At 39.6% G+C, this 15,303-nt stretch overlaps 1 protein-coding gene across 3 annotated transcripts in view; it reads right to left on the bottom strand.

Moving 5' to 3' along the window:
- Positions 1-2,662: 2,662 nt before the first annotated feature.
- The window catches only part of chrna6 (cholinergic receptor, nicotinic, alpha 6), a 33,580-nt gene continuing 20,939 nt past the window's right edge, over positions 2,663-15,303 (bottom strand). The window contains exons 4-8 of one of the 3 annotated variants that reach the window (XM_088342490.1): positions 12,646-12,755; positions 12,174-12,381; positions 7,488-8,090; positions 6,005-6,277; positions 2,663-5,017 (exon numbers count right to left, since the gene is read on the bottom strand). In XM_088342490.1, the coding sequence (XP_088198616.1) occupies positions 4,892-5,017; positions 6,005-6,277; positions 7,488-8,090; positions 12,174-12,381; positions 12,646-12,755 (1,320 nt within the window). In that variant the 3' untranslated portion in view covers positions 2,663-4,891. The remainder of the gene's footprint in view (positions 5,018-6,004; positions 6,278-7,487; positions 8,091-12,173; positions 12,382-12,645; positions 12,756-15,303) is intronic. The other 2 variants (XM_088342491.1, XM_088342492.1) reach the window with 2 other exon arrangements.

Here is a 15,303-nt window from a genome sequence, read left to right as displayed (position 1 = left end):
CCACTCATGTGAACTCAGCGAACGATCCCAAACCGATTTGAGGAAGGCTGGAGGACGCCGTTTGACAATCGCCCAATGAGGAAGCCTTTCCTGACCACTCGAACCACGGCCCGCCCGTCGTGGCAATTGCTGTGCCTCGAGTGGGGTTTCCGAAAAGACTTGGTGCCGAGCTGTCCAAGAGCTCCTATAGACAACGGTACCGCCTTCCGCAGCTCCTTCTCTGGCCGCGACGTCACCTTCCCTGCCCATTCGAACCACGGCCCGCCCGTCGTGGCCATTGCTATGCCTCGAATGGGGTTCCCAGGAAGATTTGACGCCGAGCTGTCCGACGCATCTGTCGGTCTCAACGCCGCGCCTGTCGGCCGATCTTTCATTCCTGGTTTGACTCTCCAGCTTGCCTGTCTGATTCTCCTGCTTGCCTGTCTGATTCTCCTGCTGTTCGCCTGTCTGATTCTCCTGCTGCTCGCCTGTCTGATTCCCCTGCTGCTTGCCTGTCTGACTCTCCTGCTTGCCTGTTTGACTCTCCTGCTTGTCGGTCTGATTCCCTTGCTTCCTGTCTAAATCCCTTGCTTTCCTGTCCGAGTCCTGCTTACCTGCCTGACTCCGCTGATTGCCTGTCTGACTTCCCTGATGATCGCCTGCCTGACTCCCCTGATGATCGCCTGCCTGACTCTCCTGATGATCGCCTGCCTGACTCCCCTGCCGATCGCCTGCCTGACTCCCCTGCTGATCGCCTGCCTAACTCCCCTGATGATTGCCTGTCTGACTCCCCCGATGATCGCCTTTCTGACTTTCCTGATGATCGCCTGTCTGACTCTCCTGATGATCGCCTGTCTGATTCCCCCTGATGATCGCCTGTCTGACTCCCCCAGATGATCGCCTGTCTGACTCCCCTGATGATCGCCTGTCTGACTCCCCTGATGATCGCTTGCCTGACTCCCCTGATGACCGCCTGCCTGACTCCCCTGATGATCGCCTGCCTGACTCTCCTGATGATCGCCTGCCTGACTTCCCTGCCGATCGCCTGTCTGACTCTCCTGATGATCGCCTGTCTGACTCTCCTGATGATCGCCTGTCTGATTCCCCCTGATGATCGCCTGTCTGACTCCCCCAGATGATCGCCTGTCTGACTCCCCTGATGATCGCCTGCCTGACTCCCCTGATGAACGCCTGCCTGACTCCCCTGATGATCGCCTGCCTGACTCCCCTGATGATCGCCTGTCCGACTCCCCTGATGATCGCCCGTCTGACTCCCCTGATGATCGCCCGTCTGACTCCCCTGATGATCGCCCGTCGGACTCCCCTGATGATTGCCTGTCGGACTCCCCTGATGATCGCCCGTCGGACTCCCCTGCTGATCGCCCGTCGGACTCCCCTGATGATCGCCTGTCCGACTCCGCTGCCGATCGCCTGTCCGACTCAACTGGCAATCGCCTGTCCGACTCAACTGCCGATCGCCTGTCCGACTCAACTGCCGATCGCCTGTCCGACTCCGCTGCCGATCCCCAGTCAGAACCCCCCCTGCCGAGCGCCAGTGCACCTGCCTCTCCCCGTTCCTGCGTGTTCGGAGGAGGGAGCGGGGTTGCCCTTATCGGGAGCGTCGACCTATTCCGGAGTGCGAGGTATTTATTTTCTTTCTGTCCCTTAAAGGGGGGGCTTTGTCATGTCAATCATGGTCGCCATGACAACCAGCTGGCCCCGCCCCTTGGCACCGGCTGTAACAGATTGTCTAAATTGCGTGTGTGCTTCTTAAGGGCGGGTTTTGGGGACTGCCGGTTGCTGGATCATTGAATTAGTCTGTTCTGTTTTGCTCTGTTCTGTTCTGTTTGATTCGAGGAAGACCTGTCATGCCCGTTTGTCTGAGTTAGTAACTTTAAGCCTGTTTGTGAGTATTACCCAGTCTGAATTTCTGAGTGCCTGTAAGTCTGTTTTTGTTTTGTTTTTGTCCCTGCGTGTTGGACAACTTTTATTTTTTAAATAAAAGTAATTGATCGTTACGCAATTGAGTTCACACTTCCTGCCTCCTGGTCCGGTCCTTGACAAGAACACTCCAATAGGATGTTGCACCCAATAAAGTTGTCTGAATGAACAAAACATATTTAAACAGTTTATTTAAATAGATGTATAATTATTTTAAACATAAACTTGGACACATTTGTGTGGTCAAAAAATTATTTTACGAAAGAAGCATATAAAATCATGTTTAGAGTCCTTAAGCTCACTGTTGTAAAATATGTCTTATGTTTCTTGTCCAAATACATACTTTGTGTTTTTTACTACAAACTGGTGAGGTGAAATTTATAAAAGGATAATATATGCATTGTAGAAAATGTTCAATTCATGAAAATTAATTAAATTGTATATTTATGAGGTACTTTTCAAATATGTTCCAATTTTCTGACAATAAAACACATTTCAGAAATGTTTTCAATGCATGTTGGGTCGATAGAACTGATTGATTTAATTCACCCTAAAAGAGATAATTAATTTGACATACAACAACTTGCAAGAAGGAATTTAAGTCATAAGTCAAGGCCCCATTGGACTTGTTATGATGAATGAGATTACAAATGTTTGGTTTGTTTTCATTTTTCATCAAAGTTGACGCACCCTTCTTATTTTGCTTGGAATATTTGAGTGGACAAGAAATGCACCACATTAATCAAATGTTGTACTTATTTGTATTTGAGTGTCAAGACACTGAAAAGATTGATACTGTTTTACAAGACTAAAGTAGAGTGTATCCAAAAGCAGTAAAAACATTGAAGCCCAACAGTCAGAAATACAATTATAATGACAATGAATAAACGGCACAGAACATAAAAAATACATAATCAGAGGAAATAAGTATGATAAGCACAGTGTATTAGAATTACACGTAAATCCTTTATGAACTAAAACATTTCTATTTTGGAAGCAACCAATCAAGTGCCTCGGATTGAATATTTTCCATGGAAAACCAATTAATATGCGTAACATTAATCATAGTGTGTACGGATTCCAAAGACAGAAGAAAAAAGACCCTCTTTTGCTTTCATGGCTTGTACGTCTCACATCTGATTTATCTGTGGAAGATATCCTCTGACTGCAAACTGTTCAATGAATCAGACTCAGTATGACGTAGGAGAGTTGCCTTAACCGGAGTCTGGCCAAATTCGTTTTTAAATCTAGTCATTTTTACTTGCTGAGAATACTAGCCACTGTGTCCCTTCTCCCATCAGCCTTTCTATGAATTATGCTGGCTTTTTTTAACTGAAACCTGAAACATGTTTCATACTTAGTAAGACTCTTAATTCTGTCATAATAATGTACCTGATTTTTAAAGCTGTTTAGGATGCTGTGAGAGGTGAATATTATAGTATAACTACATAATTAGTAGTTGAAATTGTATTTTTTTATGTCTATTTAGAGTGATGTGCAGGACATATCTAGTTCCCCATTCATAACGAGATTTTTGGGAGGTGGGTTAAGTACACATAACATTGCTTTCTTGAAAAGTAGTTTTGTGCTTTCCTTGGGTTATTATTCATTCATTCATTCATTCATTATCTGCACCACTAATCCTCAGTAGGGTCGCAGGGTTGCTGGTCCCCATCCCAGCTTTCTTCGGGCAGTGGGCAGAGGACATCCTGAACTGGTTGCCAGCTAGTCGCAGGGCACACTAGGACAGACAATTCGCTTGCTCATTCACACCTAGGGACAATTCAGACCGGCCAATTAACCTGACATGCATTTTTTGGGAATGTGGGAGGAAACCCACGCAAGCACAGAGAGAACATGCAAACTCCACACAGGAGGTTCGATCTCGTGACCTCAGAACTGTGCCACACACGCGCTAACCACTACGTCGTCTTTTTTTTTATTTTATTTTAAACAACTGATGGAGTTTATTCAGTTTTTTATATTGAACGCCTGCAAAGGAGAGTACAGGATATAGGATGCAAGTTTGTTATCTTGACTATTACACTGTACCCTTACTATTATTTGTTTTTATGCATGTTTTTATGCACCGTTCACATCATTGTCACCATCGATCAATAATGTCGTTTTTTTTTTCATTTCCACACCTTTTAGGGCAGATCCGCATATTGTAACTTAGCAGATTCGAGAAAAAAGAAAGGGCTCCATTGTACTGTCCTCTCCAGATCTCCTTGCAAGTTCAAAATGTATTGATGTTATCTCTCCATAGTTTGATACTAAGTTGTATATTATATACATGTATAGAAAAAAATGATTTGGAAAGTCTCATTTGTACTCCGGTTGTGTCTGCATAGAAAAAGATGTTTTGTCTTATATGTTGTTAGGAAATGTGTGCTCTAAGTTTGTGGATTCCAATAGCATTCAAGAGTCCGTATCATCGGCTATGGTGTGGCTTAGTCAGCATTGGGAAATGCAAATCCAAATGTAAATTAACATCTCCATTGTGGATTTTCAATTGTAAAACTAAAAGAGATGAAAATGAGAAAATATTAAAAGGTTAGAAATATACACGTAATCAGCATTGGTCGCAAGTAAAAGCAGCGTCAAAAGTTCATATTTATCTCTCGTTTGAACAACAACAAAAATGCCAGTTAAAACCTTTACGCATTCAGGAAAATCCAGTGTAGTTGCATATCCTGCTTTATCCTTTGGCAACTGGAAAATTATACATTTGATGAACCACTCTCATACCATTGTACCCATTTCTGCCAGTTTGGGATTAAATCATATGCATTGATACTAGGCATAAAATGGAAAAACAAAAAACTGTTTTATGCAAGAGGCAAATACAGTAAAACTGGACAAAAAATAAGTGCTTTTTGTGAGTGTTGGGGCTTTTTTTTGTCATCAAATGGTTCATTTGTTCACAACAGTCCAATAAGCGGCGATGGGAACCCTGATGGTTGAGAGGTTACGAGACAAATCCAAAGAGGGGCTGGACGAAAAGGCCCAGAGTCCCAAGGATACACACAGTCACAAACACCCATAGGAAGATTCTATCGATGACCATAGCAACGTACTTCCAGTCGTCTTCCACCTGTGGGTGAAACAAGTGCAAAAACAATAGTTTTTTTTAGTCAAATGGCCAAAGATTAATTGAGTATTAAAGTGTTTCACCGCTAGGTGACACCCTAATAGACAATGCCATGATGGGAATCATCATACATTTCAATAGAAGGGATATGACGCAGTTGTTGTGAAGATCATTGTTTAGCATAACAGAGGTCTAATACCCATTTTAGGATTTTAAGATTTTGTGTATTTATCTGAAAGCATGAGAGGGGAAAGCAATTAAAAAGTAGTGAGTTAAAAATAAAGAAAAAATAAAGATGTTCTGATGATTACATACAACAAAAGTATTCATATGATATTAAAAAGAAACAAAACTTCTTAACAAAATAATTAACGTGGGACATTTTATTTATTAGGTGACATTTGCTTTTTTTTTAACAAAATAAAAAAACTTTGTATTTGATTTTTTTTGTATTCAATACATTGTTGTTGTTGTTTTGTTTTTATGTACATTTAGAATTAAAAAAAGACTTGAATTCACTAACTATGTGTTGATCTATTTGATATTTATTTTTAATTTTCTTTTTTTTTTTTCATTGCATACATTTGGTGTTTTTATCCACCTACTGTAGAGCATATACATTTTTTATGGATACCTTTTTATATTTTATATTGCTGAGAAGTTTATTTGGTCTGTTAGTATTTATAAGATTGGACAAGGAGATTGCATAGGTGGCAGTTTGTTTTCACTATTTGCCAATAACATTGATGTTCTTTGATTTGCACGCCCTTTGGGGTGGATCTGCTTTTTGTAACCAAGGACATTTCATTTAAAAAAAAATGTTTTACATAATGTTGATTTCACATTTATTTATTTAGTTATCTATGTATTTAGTTAGTGGGTTATTCTAAAATATTCCATCTAAAAACACTGAATTTACTTATTACATATTAGACATCAAATTAGGTACCTGACTCAGTGGCCAAGACCAAACTTTTGATCGCAACGAACCTCTTTGGCTTTGTTTTGGCTCCTCATGTTCTCAGCAATGTACTCAACGCTCTCGATGGCCTGCTTAATCTCGGGCGACACGACGGAAAAGGCCACCAGTGAGTTGACGCTCTGTGGACTCAGCTGACGGGTTGTCTTGATGGTCGGGGTCGATTCCTGACTTTCTTTCCCATGCTGGCGGGGGCAAGGGCATTTTGTCCCAGCACAGCCATCCGTGGAGGACTGCGTATTCTCCCCAAACTCTAGACAATTTAAGGAACCCTCTCCAACCTGCTAGAGAGTAAAAACATTTTTTTCAAGTTTACCTGATGGAGAATCTCCTTAGAGAATAACCTACTGACCTTCTGGTTTGAAATAAAAACGTTTTCAAAACAATGTGGTTAATGAATGCTTCAGCTTTGTGTTTTTACTGTTAGAAAAAATAAATTGTGGACATTAGGCCAATAACATAATGGATAACAAGTCGTTTGTAGAATTTTACACCCTGAAGACGTATGCACAGCCAGCCTGGTTGCAAATATTTAGATTGAGTGCGCAATTCAGAGAATGACAAGTGTCTACAAAGGTTATTGATGGCTCTGATATGTAACTGCTTTAGCACTGCAGTAACACTGAGCTCTTGCTGGGAGGTTTCCACTTCCCATATAAATCAAGTTTATGGCATTATTTCACATCTACCTTAAGTCAGTTGAACAGTTCTACAACTATATGCACATTGAGATTTTATGTAAATAGGGATGCCAATAAACCTCTCAGTCTTGATGCATGATTGCTAGTGGAGGCAAGGAGTGTAACTTTGTTCTGAGCACACTTTCACTCAGAATCATGACGTTCAAGTGTCTCACATAAATGCAATAGTGCCCTTTTTTTAACTTATAGTAATACTTAATACTGAGTTTTTTGTGGGATGTATAACAACTGAGCTAGTTGCTAGTGTGAACCTAGTATGTGCACTCCAAAAAAATGCTTTTGGCAATACTGATGAGAAAAGGCAGGGTAAAATTGGGGAAACGTATATCCTTGCAGGTGTGGGTGTATTTACAAATATAAAATTAAAATGCCTAGAAACTAAACGGCTTAAGAAGTACTCAATAATGGAGGATGAAATCGAGTAGCTTGAAGCCACAGACAAAATGGAGTTTCTCTTCTGAGTGTATGTTTAAAAGCTCTCAAGATTACACAATAAATATGAAACCTTCACCGCTTCCACAGCTTGGTGTCCATGTTTTCTTCCATTTCTATTATTACGTGGCTATTTTTAAGCAGTTTTAAGTGGTTGACTTCAATGCGAGTATATATGGTAATTTATAACTAAATAGTCACTTTCATAGTAGTGCGTCATTCATCCGGGGAGGGGGTGGGGGATAACGTTATTACTTCTAAAATGAAGTAACTAGTAACGGTAAGTAATTACTTTTTTTAAGTTATGCGCACAACACTGGACATCACCCTGAAGTTCATGTCGAAACAAAAGACGTCTTGCCTGCGATAAGTTGTTTTTCCTCCTCCTGGCTCCTCCGCCTCCTCCTCCCCCTCCAACTCCTCCTGCCTCCCCACTGTTGTCCAACCCTCCAGCCTTGCCATCTTCATCGGTCGGCCTCCGCATCAACATAATTCTCGGCAGCACTTTAAGAAAGACCGAACGCACCCATCCGGGCATTGTGTGCGTCATGGGGGTGCGGTAGTGCACGTTCAACACAAAAACCGTAATGACGATGCTGAGCGTGACGAAGATCATGGTGAAGAGCAGGTACTCTCCTATCAGCGGGATTACCAGAGATGTGGAGGGAATGGTCTCAGTGATAACGAGAAGGAATACAGTGAGGGAGAGCAGGACGGAGATACAGAGCGTGACCTTCTCTCCGCAGTCGGATGGGAGATAGAAAACCAGCACTGTGAGGAAAGAGATGAGGAGGCAGGGGATGATGAGGTTGATGGTGTAGAAGAGCGGCAGCCGACGGATGTAGAAGGAGTAGGTGATGTCCGGGTAGATTTCTTCACAGCAGTTGTATTTGATATCGTGCTTGTAGCCGGGAGCATCAATGATCTCCCACTCGCCGGACTCCCAGAAGTCTTTAAGGTTAACCTGGAAGTTAAAAAAGAAGCTGCGATTGGACAGCCAAGTACAAATCTGGATACACATCAAGTACTGTGATAACTTAGACCTTTATTTTATGCTTCTGCACTGAGGGCACACGTAGTGCAGTATTGGTTAAAAATGTCTAACAGATGACATGCATCTGAACCTTTTGGACTTTGTTTCATTGGAGAATTCTGGCTGTTCTTAAAGGGGTATTGTGCATTAGTAAGAGCCTTTTAGCAGTATGAAAAACTACATTCATTAAAAAAAAACAGATTTGAAAAAATATATAAAATACACAAACTTTCTAATGAATATGCATTTGTTTTAAAATACTAATAGTTCAACATTTGTTTTTTTTTATCATACATAACATACGGCTCACTTAGGGGGAGCTGACATAGTTGCCCGCCTTGTTGCTGCTAAGGGTACGGCTCAAATAACAAAAACCTTGTGAAAGGCTAGGCAATAGAAACAGAAAAAAATGGTGTGGCTTAGCCACTTTGATTCCCCATGTTTTGTATTATTCATTGTGCTTCGTGGGACCCACAATCCCAACCTAATTACAAACAAAACGAGAAAAAATTTCGACTTTTTAAATGTATTGAATGAAGGTATTGTGGAGTCTAAACCAGAAATACAGCGCCGTGAAAAAGTATTACGGTCTTTGTTCTATATTTATCAGTCACAGAGGTTTTGGATTATTAAACCAATTTTAATATCACAGAGTCCATCCAAGGAAATACAAAATGCAGTTTTGAAATGTTGATTGCATTTATTAAGGCACAAAAAAATCTAAAACTATCTGGCCCCATGTGAAAAGTAATTGCCCCCTGAACCTAAAAATTAGTTTAGCCACTTTTGGCAGCAATAACAGAAAGCAAACATATACGATAATTGGTAGTGAGGCTTTTTGGCCCACTCTTCTTTACAGAATTTTTTCAAATCTTCCATATCCGAAGGTTTTATAGCATGGACTGCCTACTTAAGGTCACACCACAGCATCTCAATCTGATTTAAAGTCAGACTTTAACTTGGTCACTCCAAAACCTTCATTTCATTTTGTTTTTTAGCCATTTAGAGGTGGACGTGTTGGTTTGTTTCAAATCGTTGTCCTGCTGCATGATCTAAGAATGCTTGAGTTTGAGGGCAAAAACGGATGGCCTGACATTGTCTTTCAGGATCTTTTGATAAACACCATGATTCATTATTCTGTCAACCACAAAAAATGGTTCCGGTCCCAGCCCAGACCATCACACAGCCACCGCCATGCTTTAATGTTGGCATCATGTTTTTTTGCCAAATGCTGTGCCATTTTTACGCCATATGTAACATACTGCACACTTTCAAAAGGTTCAATTTTTGACCCATCAGTCTTCAAAACATTTGAGGATAATTAAGATGCTTTTTGGCAAATGTGAGACGACTCTTGCTGTTCTTTTGCAAAGGCAGTGGTTTTTGTCTTTAAACTCTCCCATGGATGACATTTTTGGCCAGTGTCTTTCTTATAATTAAATAATTAACACTGACCTTAGCTGAGGTCAGTGAGGCCTGCAATTCCTTGAATGCTTTTGAGGTTCTTTTGTAACTTGCTGGATGAGCCTTTGTCGCACTCTTCGAGTAATCTCAGTTGTTCAACCACTTCTGGGAAGGTTTGCTACTGTTCCGAGTTTTTACAGTAGTTCCCTGGAGCCCCACAGCCTTGGAAACTCATTTGTTCCCTCTAAATGGTTCATTAAAAAGACAAAATAAGGGTTCTGGAGTGCCCAAGTCAAACTCTGGATTTGAATCTAATTGAGTTGCTGTGGTGCCAAAGGTATTTATGAAAGACCCTCTCACCACTTATCACATAAATTTGATATCTGTTATTGCTGCCAAAGATGGCCAAACTTGGTATTAGGTTCAGGGCCAATTACTTTTTCACATACGGCCAGATGTAAATGTAAATGGTTTGCATTTATATAGCGCTTTTCAAGTCAATAAAGACCTCCCAAAGCGCTTTACAATGTGCTTCATACTTTTCCCTTTTACACACTAACTAACCGATAGCAGCGTCAGCCATGCAAGGCAACTACAGTACCTGCAATCGGGGGGATTGGGGATTCAGTGTCTTGCCCAAGGACACTTCGACATTTAACCAGAGGAGCCGGGAATCTAACCTGCGACCTTTTGATCCCCAGATAGGATTTGAATTTTTTGTGCCTTAATATTTGGAATCTACATTTCAAAACTGTCTTTTGTATTACGTGGGTGGTCTCTGTGTGATGTTAAAATTGATTTAATGTTCTAAAACCTTTGTGAGTGATCAATATGCAAAAGACACAAAATTCAGAAATGGGACAGATACTTTTTCATGGCACTGTAGAAGAATATATTCACTTTTTTTTAAAGAAAGAAAATATATCGGAAAAAAATGAAAGAATTCAAGTAATAATAGTCCCTTAAATGTTATTTGAAATCATTTTTTAATGGAGTCCGAAACGCCTCACTTCAGTTGTTCAGCCATTTTTACAGGCTCAATATGCACAGACAAGAAAGGAAAAAGTCCAACTGCTGAGATATGCAGTAAATGCTTCAAAGCAACTCAACGTATCTTTTAACTTGGTTTATTATTGAAAGTGTGGTGTTTTCTTGCCAATTGCCGCTTCAGTTTCGACGACTTCATGTTTTCATATGCTAGCAACTTTCTTCTTCCTTTGTCTTAAATATAAAATCCAAATTTCATATTTGTCGCTGTATCTGTGTTTGGCCATGTTCAACATGTTCAAACAAACTTTATCTGTATTTTGTGTGAAACGGGGTGTGTCAACTTGCATTTAGAGGGTATTATCGCCAACTACTATTAAGGAGTGTAATTGATGTCATTTAAGTTATATTTTTCCTAGCATTATTTTGCCAAAGCAAAGCACTGCGACCCACTGAAAACGGGTACATGACCAACTTTTTGGGTCATGACCAACCACACTGCCTTAAAGAACCGAAAATGAAAAGTGCTTGTGTTCTTGAATTTTTAACCTCCAATAATTTGTATTCCAATGTTTTTTTTTTCTAGATTCCCATTTGCTGTTTTGTTTGTGTGATGCAGCTGTCTCATCGTCTGGTCATTCTTGCGAAAAAGATCTTGATTGGTGTTTCACCCAATTTTTTGAGTGAAAATAACCAATAAGTGTATAAAGGGGCAGAATATTACTGCAAAACCCAGTTTTCAGGTTTTTAGTTGCTAAACGTCTAAAATATTCAATAAATGTTGTTCCACTTCAAAGTTGTGTCCCACTGGTGGTTGATGCTTGAAAAAAAACATCTTCATATTTAAGGCTAGAAGTGCTGCAAAACGTTGAAAAGCAAATGTAAGTTTATGATATTCATTATATTCTGTCTGGAATATAAAAATCTGTCTTGCAAATTGGAATATAATTTTTTTATATAATTTAATTTAATTTTGTGATAGATTTACTAAGTCAACAACAGATATAAAATGGTTGTGTTTTTTTTCAATGATTTCTTGTTTTTGAGCAGCAGCACACTGATGCCTTTAAGACTTTGGGACCAAATATGACAGAGATTAAAAAATAATCAAGGTCAATGTAGTAGATTTAAACATGTGATATAACGGTGAAGCTCTTCACTAAGAGAGTCTTTATAAACATCTTGAGCATAACGCAGGTCCTGTCCAGGTAAGGTTTTTCTTATCTGTTTTCCTTCATACAGTATTATAACTGTTAACATTTGCTGCATTTGCATGCTGTTAAGCTACACTTGTGTACTTAGACTGCAATAGAAGGACAGTGGTGGCGCTGTCATTATACGCCTATGTAATTCTTATTTCATACACTTGTGCAGATAAGGAGAAATGCAGTCAAAATATCTTAGTCATTGAATTATAGTGTTTTACAACAAATGTCAGGTTTATTTTCTGTTACAAAATGAAATAGTCTTGCAAGCTGTGGACTAGCAGAAGGTTTAGCCAATCTATATATTAACTGGGAAAAACTTGCTATGAGACCAGGTGCTTAACAATTCAGCACATGCTTCAGAAAAGAAAAAGAAAAATTCTGTAAAGAGACTAATATAAATGTCTTAAACACTGACCTTCGATCCAATAAGTACCAGGTCAATCTTGGCTTTGTCGTAAGTCCATGAGCCAAACTTCATGGAACAGTTTTGATAGTCAAAAGGGAAGTAAGTGATGTCCATTGGGCAGGAGGATTTAAAAATTGCAGGAGGAATCCAGGTGATGGTACCATCGAACTTGAGCAGCGCTTTGGTTTTATCCTCAACTAGAAAATCGCCGACTGCGCTGTACATTAGTTTATCATCAAATTTGGAACAAATTACCGGTATATGTTTTGGGAGTATGTGCATTGGAAAAGAGTGCACAAGTTAGAGAAGGAGGTGAAATATAGAAAATGGAAATGAAAACAAGGAACATAAGCGATGGGAAGAGAAAAGTAAGAGAATCATTAGTTTTTTTTAAATCTCATCCTCACCATCTTGACAATTATAACAACTCTAGCGAAGACAACAGGTTAGGCTTTGATATGATGTCCATAATATGACTCACTTGTTGTAGAGAACAATGTCTGGTCTCCAGATCTTGTTGGATGGAACTCGAATGAATTCAATCCCATCAAACTCATCGGGGATCCATCGCAGCTTATAATCGTTCCAAATCTGTGGTTAAAAAAAATAAACTGTCAATGACCTGTTGCTGTCAAAGCTGAGGTCTTCTCCGTATCACACAAATTATTTGAATGTTGACATCTGTGAACAATTCACCTGTAAATTTGGTCAGAATTATTATGTCTATGGGCAAAAAATAACTGGTTATATAACCCAACTGAAACACAAAGAATGTTTTCAAAATACAACACAACTACATGCCTATTACTAATGCTATACCGAGGGTGCGACCAAACCCATTGTCGCATTTAATGCTACAAGTGGAAAAGTTAGCGTGGATAAATTCATATTTCATTTGTTTTCCCTTTTCCTAACACAGCAGGAAATTAAGATTATTTTAAATAAGACCCTCTCAATGTTCATTCAAAAACTAAAATGGAAAAAAACGTAACAAATTCCCCATTATCAGCACAAATTAAAAAAAGGAAAAAATATGACACACTTTGGATGGTTCACTTTGCGCTAGTTGCCTGAATTGTAAACACTTAATCCAGAGTTGACAAGAGTTGCTATCTGGTATGTGTAATTTGCCAAATTTGTACTTGAACACGAATCCTAATGGCAAATAAAACTGAAATATTGAAGCTTGCATCAAATTCAGAAAACAGCTACTTTAAAGAGACACTGGGTCATATTTGACCACTAGGTATTGCTATATTGGGTAGTGCAAGCCTTTTTCTCAAGTCCTTTAGCTTTCTCCTATTGGCCATCTTCTCCCCGCATAATGGTGTACCGACTCCTCCCATGGGTGCGCCAAGGAAGCCCCCTAGGCTTCACCATCTCATAGATGAGCATCCCGATGTCTGGGGTGCTCAAAACAACGCCTGCGTCAACAACGTCTGGATGTGCTGATTATCTTATCAGCAGTACTTTCTGTTCTGTAAACAATCTCTTCCACCACTTATGCCAGCCCTGAACTTTCACTGCTCATTGAATACAGGCACAGTCAGTAAACAACTATAGCATTAAACTCAATAAATGTAACTTGTATGTTGAATCTAATGCTTTATAGTCAAACGTATAAAATCCTTCACCAAACATCACCATTTTTCTTCTCTTTTTTAGGGGGTACCCTGAGCAACAAAAGAATCACGTCCTATGTGACCCTCATGTTATGTAAAGTAAAAAAAATGGACCTACAAGTATTTCAAAAAATGCTTGTTTATTTGATATTTAGTGTATTTTTGCTTATCATTCAGTTTAATATAGTTTTTTTTGACTATTAGGAAGTACTAAATAATACCCAAGTTCCCTTTAAATTATTGGTCCAAAGCCTGTGTTGTTCTGTGTCACTTGGCAGATGCCTTTCCAAGCCGTCTTGGTGGATGTCATTATTTTTTCCATCTTCCATTTGTACTCATAATAGTTTATCACAGAGGCGGTGCCTGTTTTTGTCTATTTCTGTCGTGGAAGGAAAATATATTTTTTAAAACAAACATTTTGCTTCCTTTTCTCTTATTAAGCACAAATAGCCATATTGCACAGACTTGAGCCCTGTGTAGAAGTCAATGATTGTATTGTGGCATTCTAATGCATACTTGTAGCCTAGTTAGTGCGAAATACAAATTTAACTGGTCTTGCACCATCAACATGTATTAAGAATCAGAAAGGCGTTGCAATAGGGGCTTATCAAGCTAAACATGATTCACTTGCTATTCTGTCAACATACCTGCGGGTAACATTTCATGAGCAGTGGATCCATTAGTCTTGGCCATTTGCACGCCATTCAAGATGAAGTCTTTCATTAGCAAGGCGGATTAATGCCCAGTAACAACCTGAGAGCGGTTTAATTAACCACTTCATGCTACATTGGCTTTTCCATTTATCTGAGATTATGTTGAGTTGGAGATGAAAATCCTGCCAGGACGCACTGAATGCCTCATTGTTTGTAAAATGTCGCCAATTCCCCATGGACTCAAACTCAGACCGCTTAAAATGTGTTAACATCACATGTGCCACCAAAATAAAATGCAGCCAGCATTCAATAAAAGAGAAAACATACACAGAACTATGTGGTAAAGTATTCAAATTAAAATGTTTTACAATCAAAGAATGGAATGCTGTAGAAATTCTCAATCCTTACAGAGTTACTACACTTGGTGATGATTATATTGTTAAAAATAGACACAGTTCAAACAAAACAAACCTCTACCGACAGTTTAATGCATTTTAAGTGGAGCAAGCAATCACAGGAACTGTTATGTTTAATGCTATCAGTGTCAGACTTGTCCGCCGATGAAAACCGTGAGTTTAATGCAATGCTTTAATACACGAACGCCACAAAAGCAAGCATGACGAATTAATAAGAGGGTGGCAGCGTGAAGTCTGGGGGTCAGCATTCTCAGAGAGGTATTACGTGACTGTAAACGCTAATACTGACATTGATTTTGTCATCCGTTTTGAATCTCTTGAGTTATTGTACAACCTTTAATGCTGTGTTCAATATTTCGATGTTAAATGGAGAGCGCATGTAACAATAGATGTGCAAAATTTATTGGCATCGAGTAGTCGTTAACATGTAGCACTTTTTTATCTCAAG

This window comes from Urocampus carinirostris, chromosome 8, assembly GCF_059441175.1.
Source record: "Urocampus carinirostris isolate Australia breed hairy pipefish chromosome 8, RoL_Ucar_1.0, whole genome shotgun sequence".
Classification (NCBI taxonomy): Eukaryota; Metazoa; Chordata; class Actinopteri; order Syngnathiformes; family Syngnathidae; genus Urocampus; species Urocampus carinirostris.
This window is presented reverse-complemented; position numbering and strand designations above follow the sequence as displayed.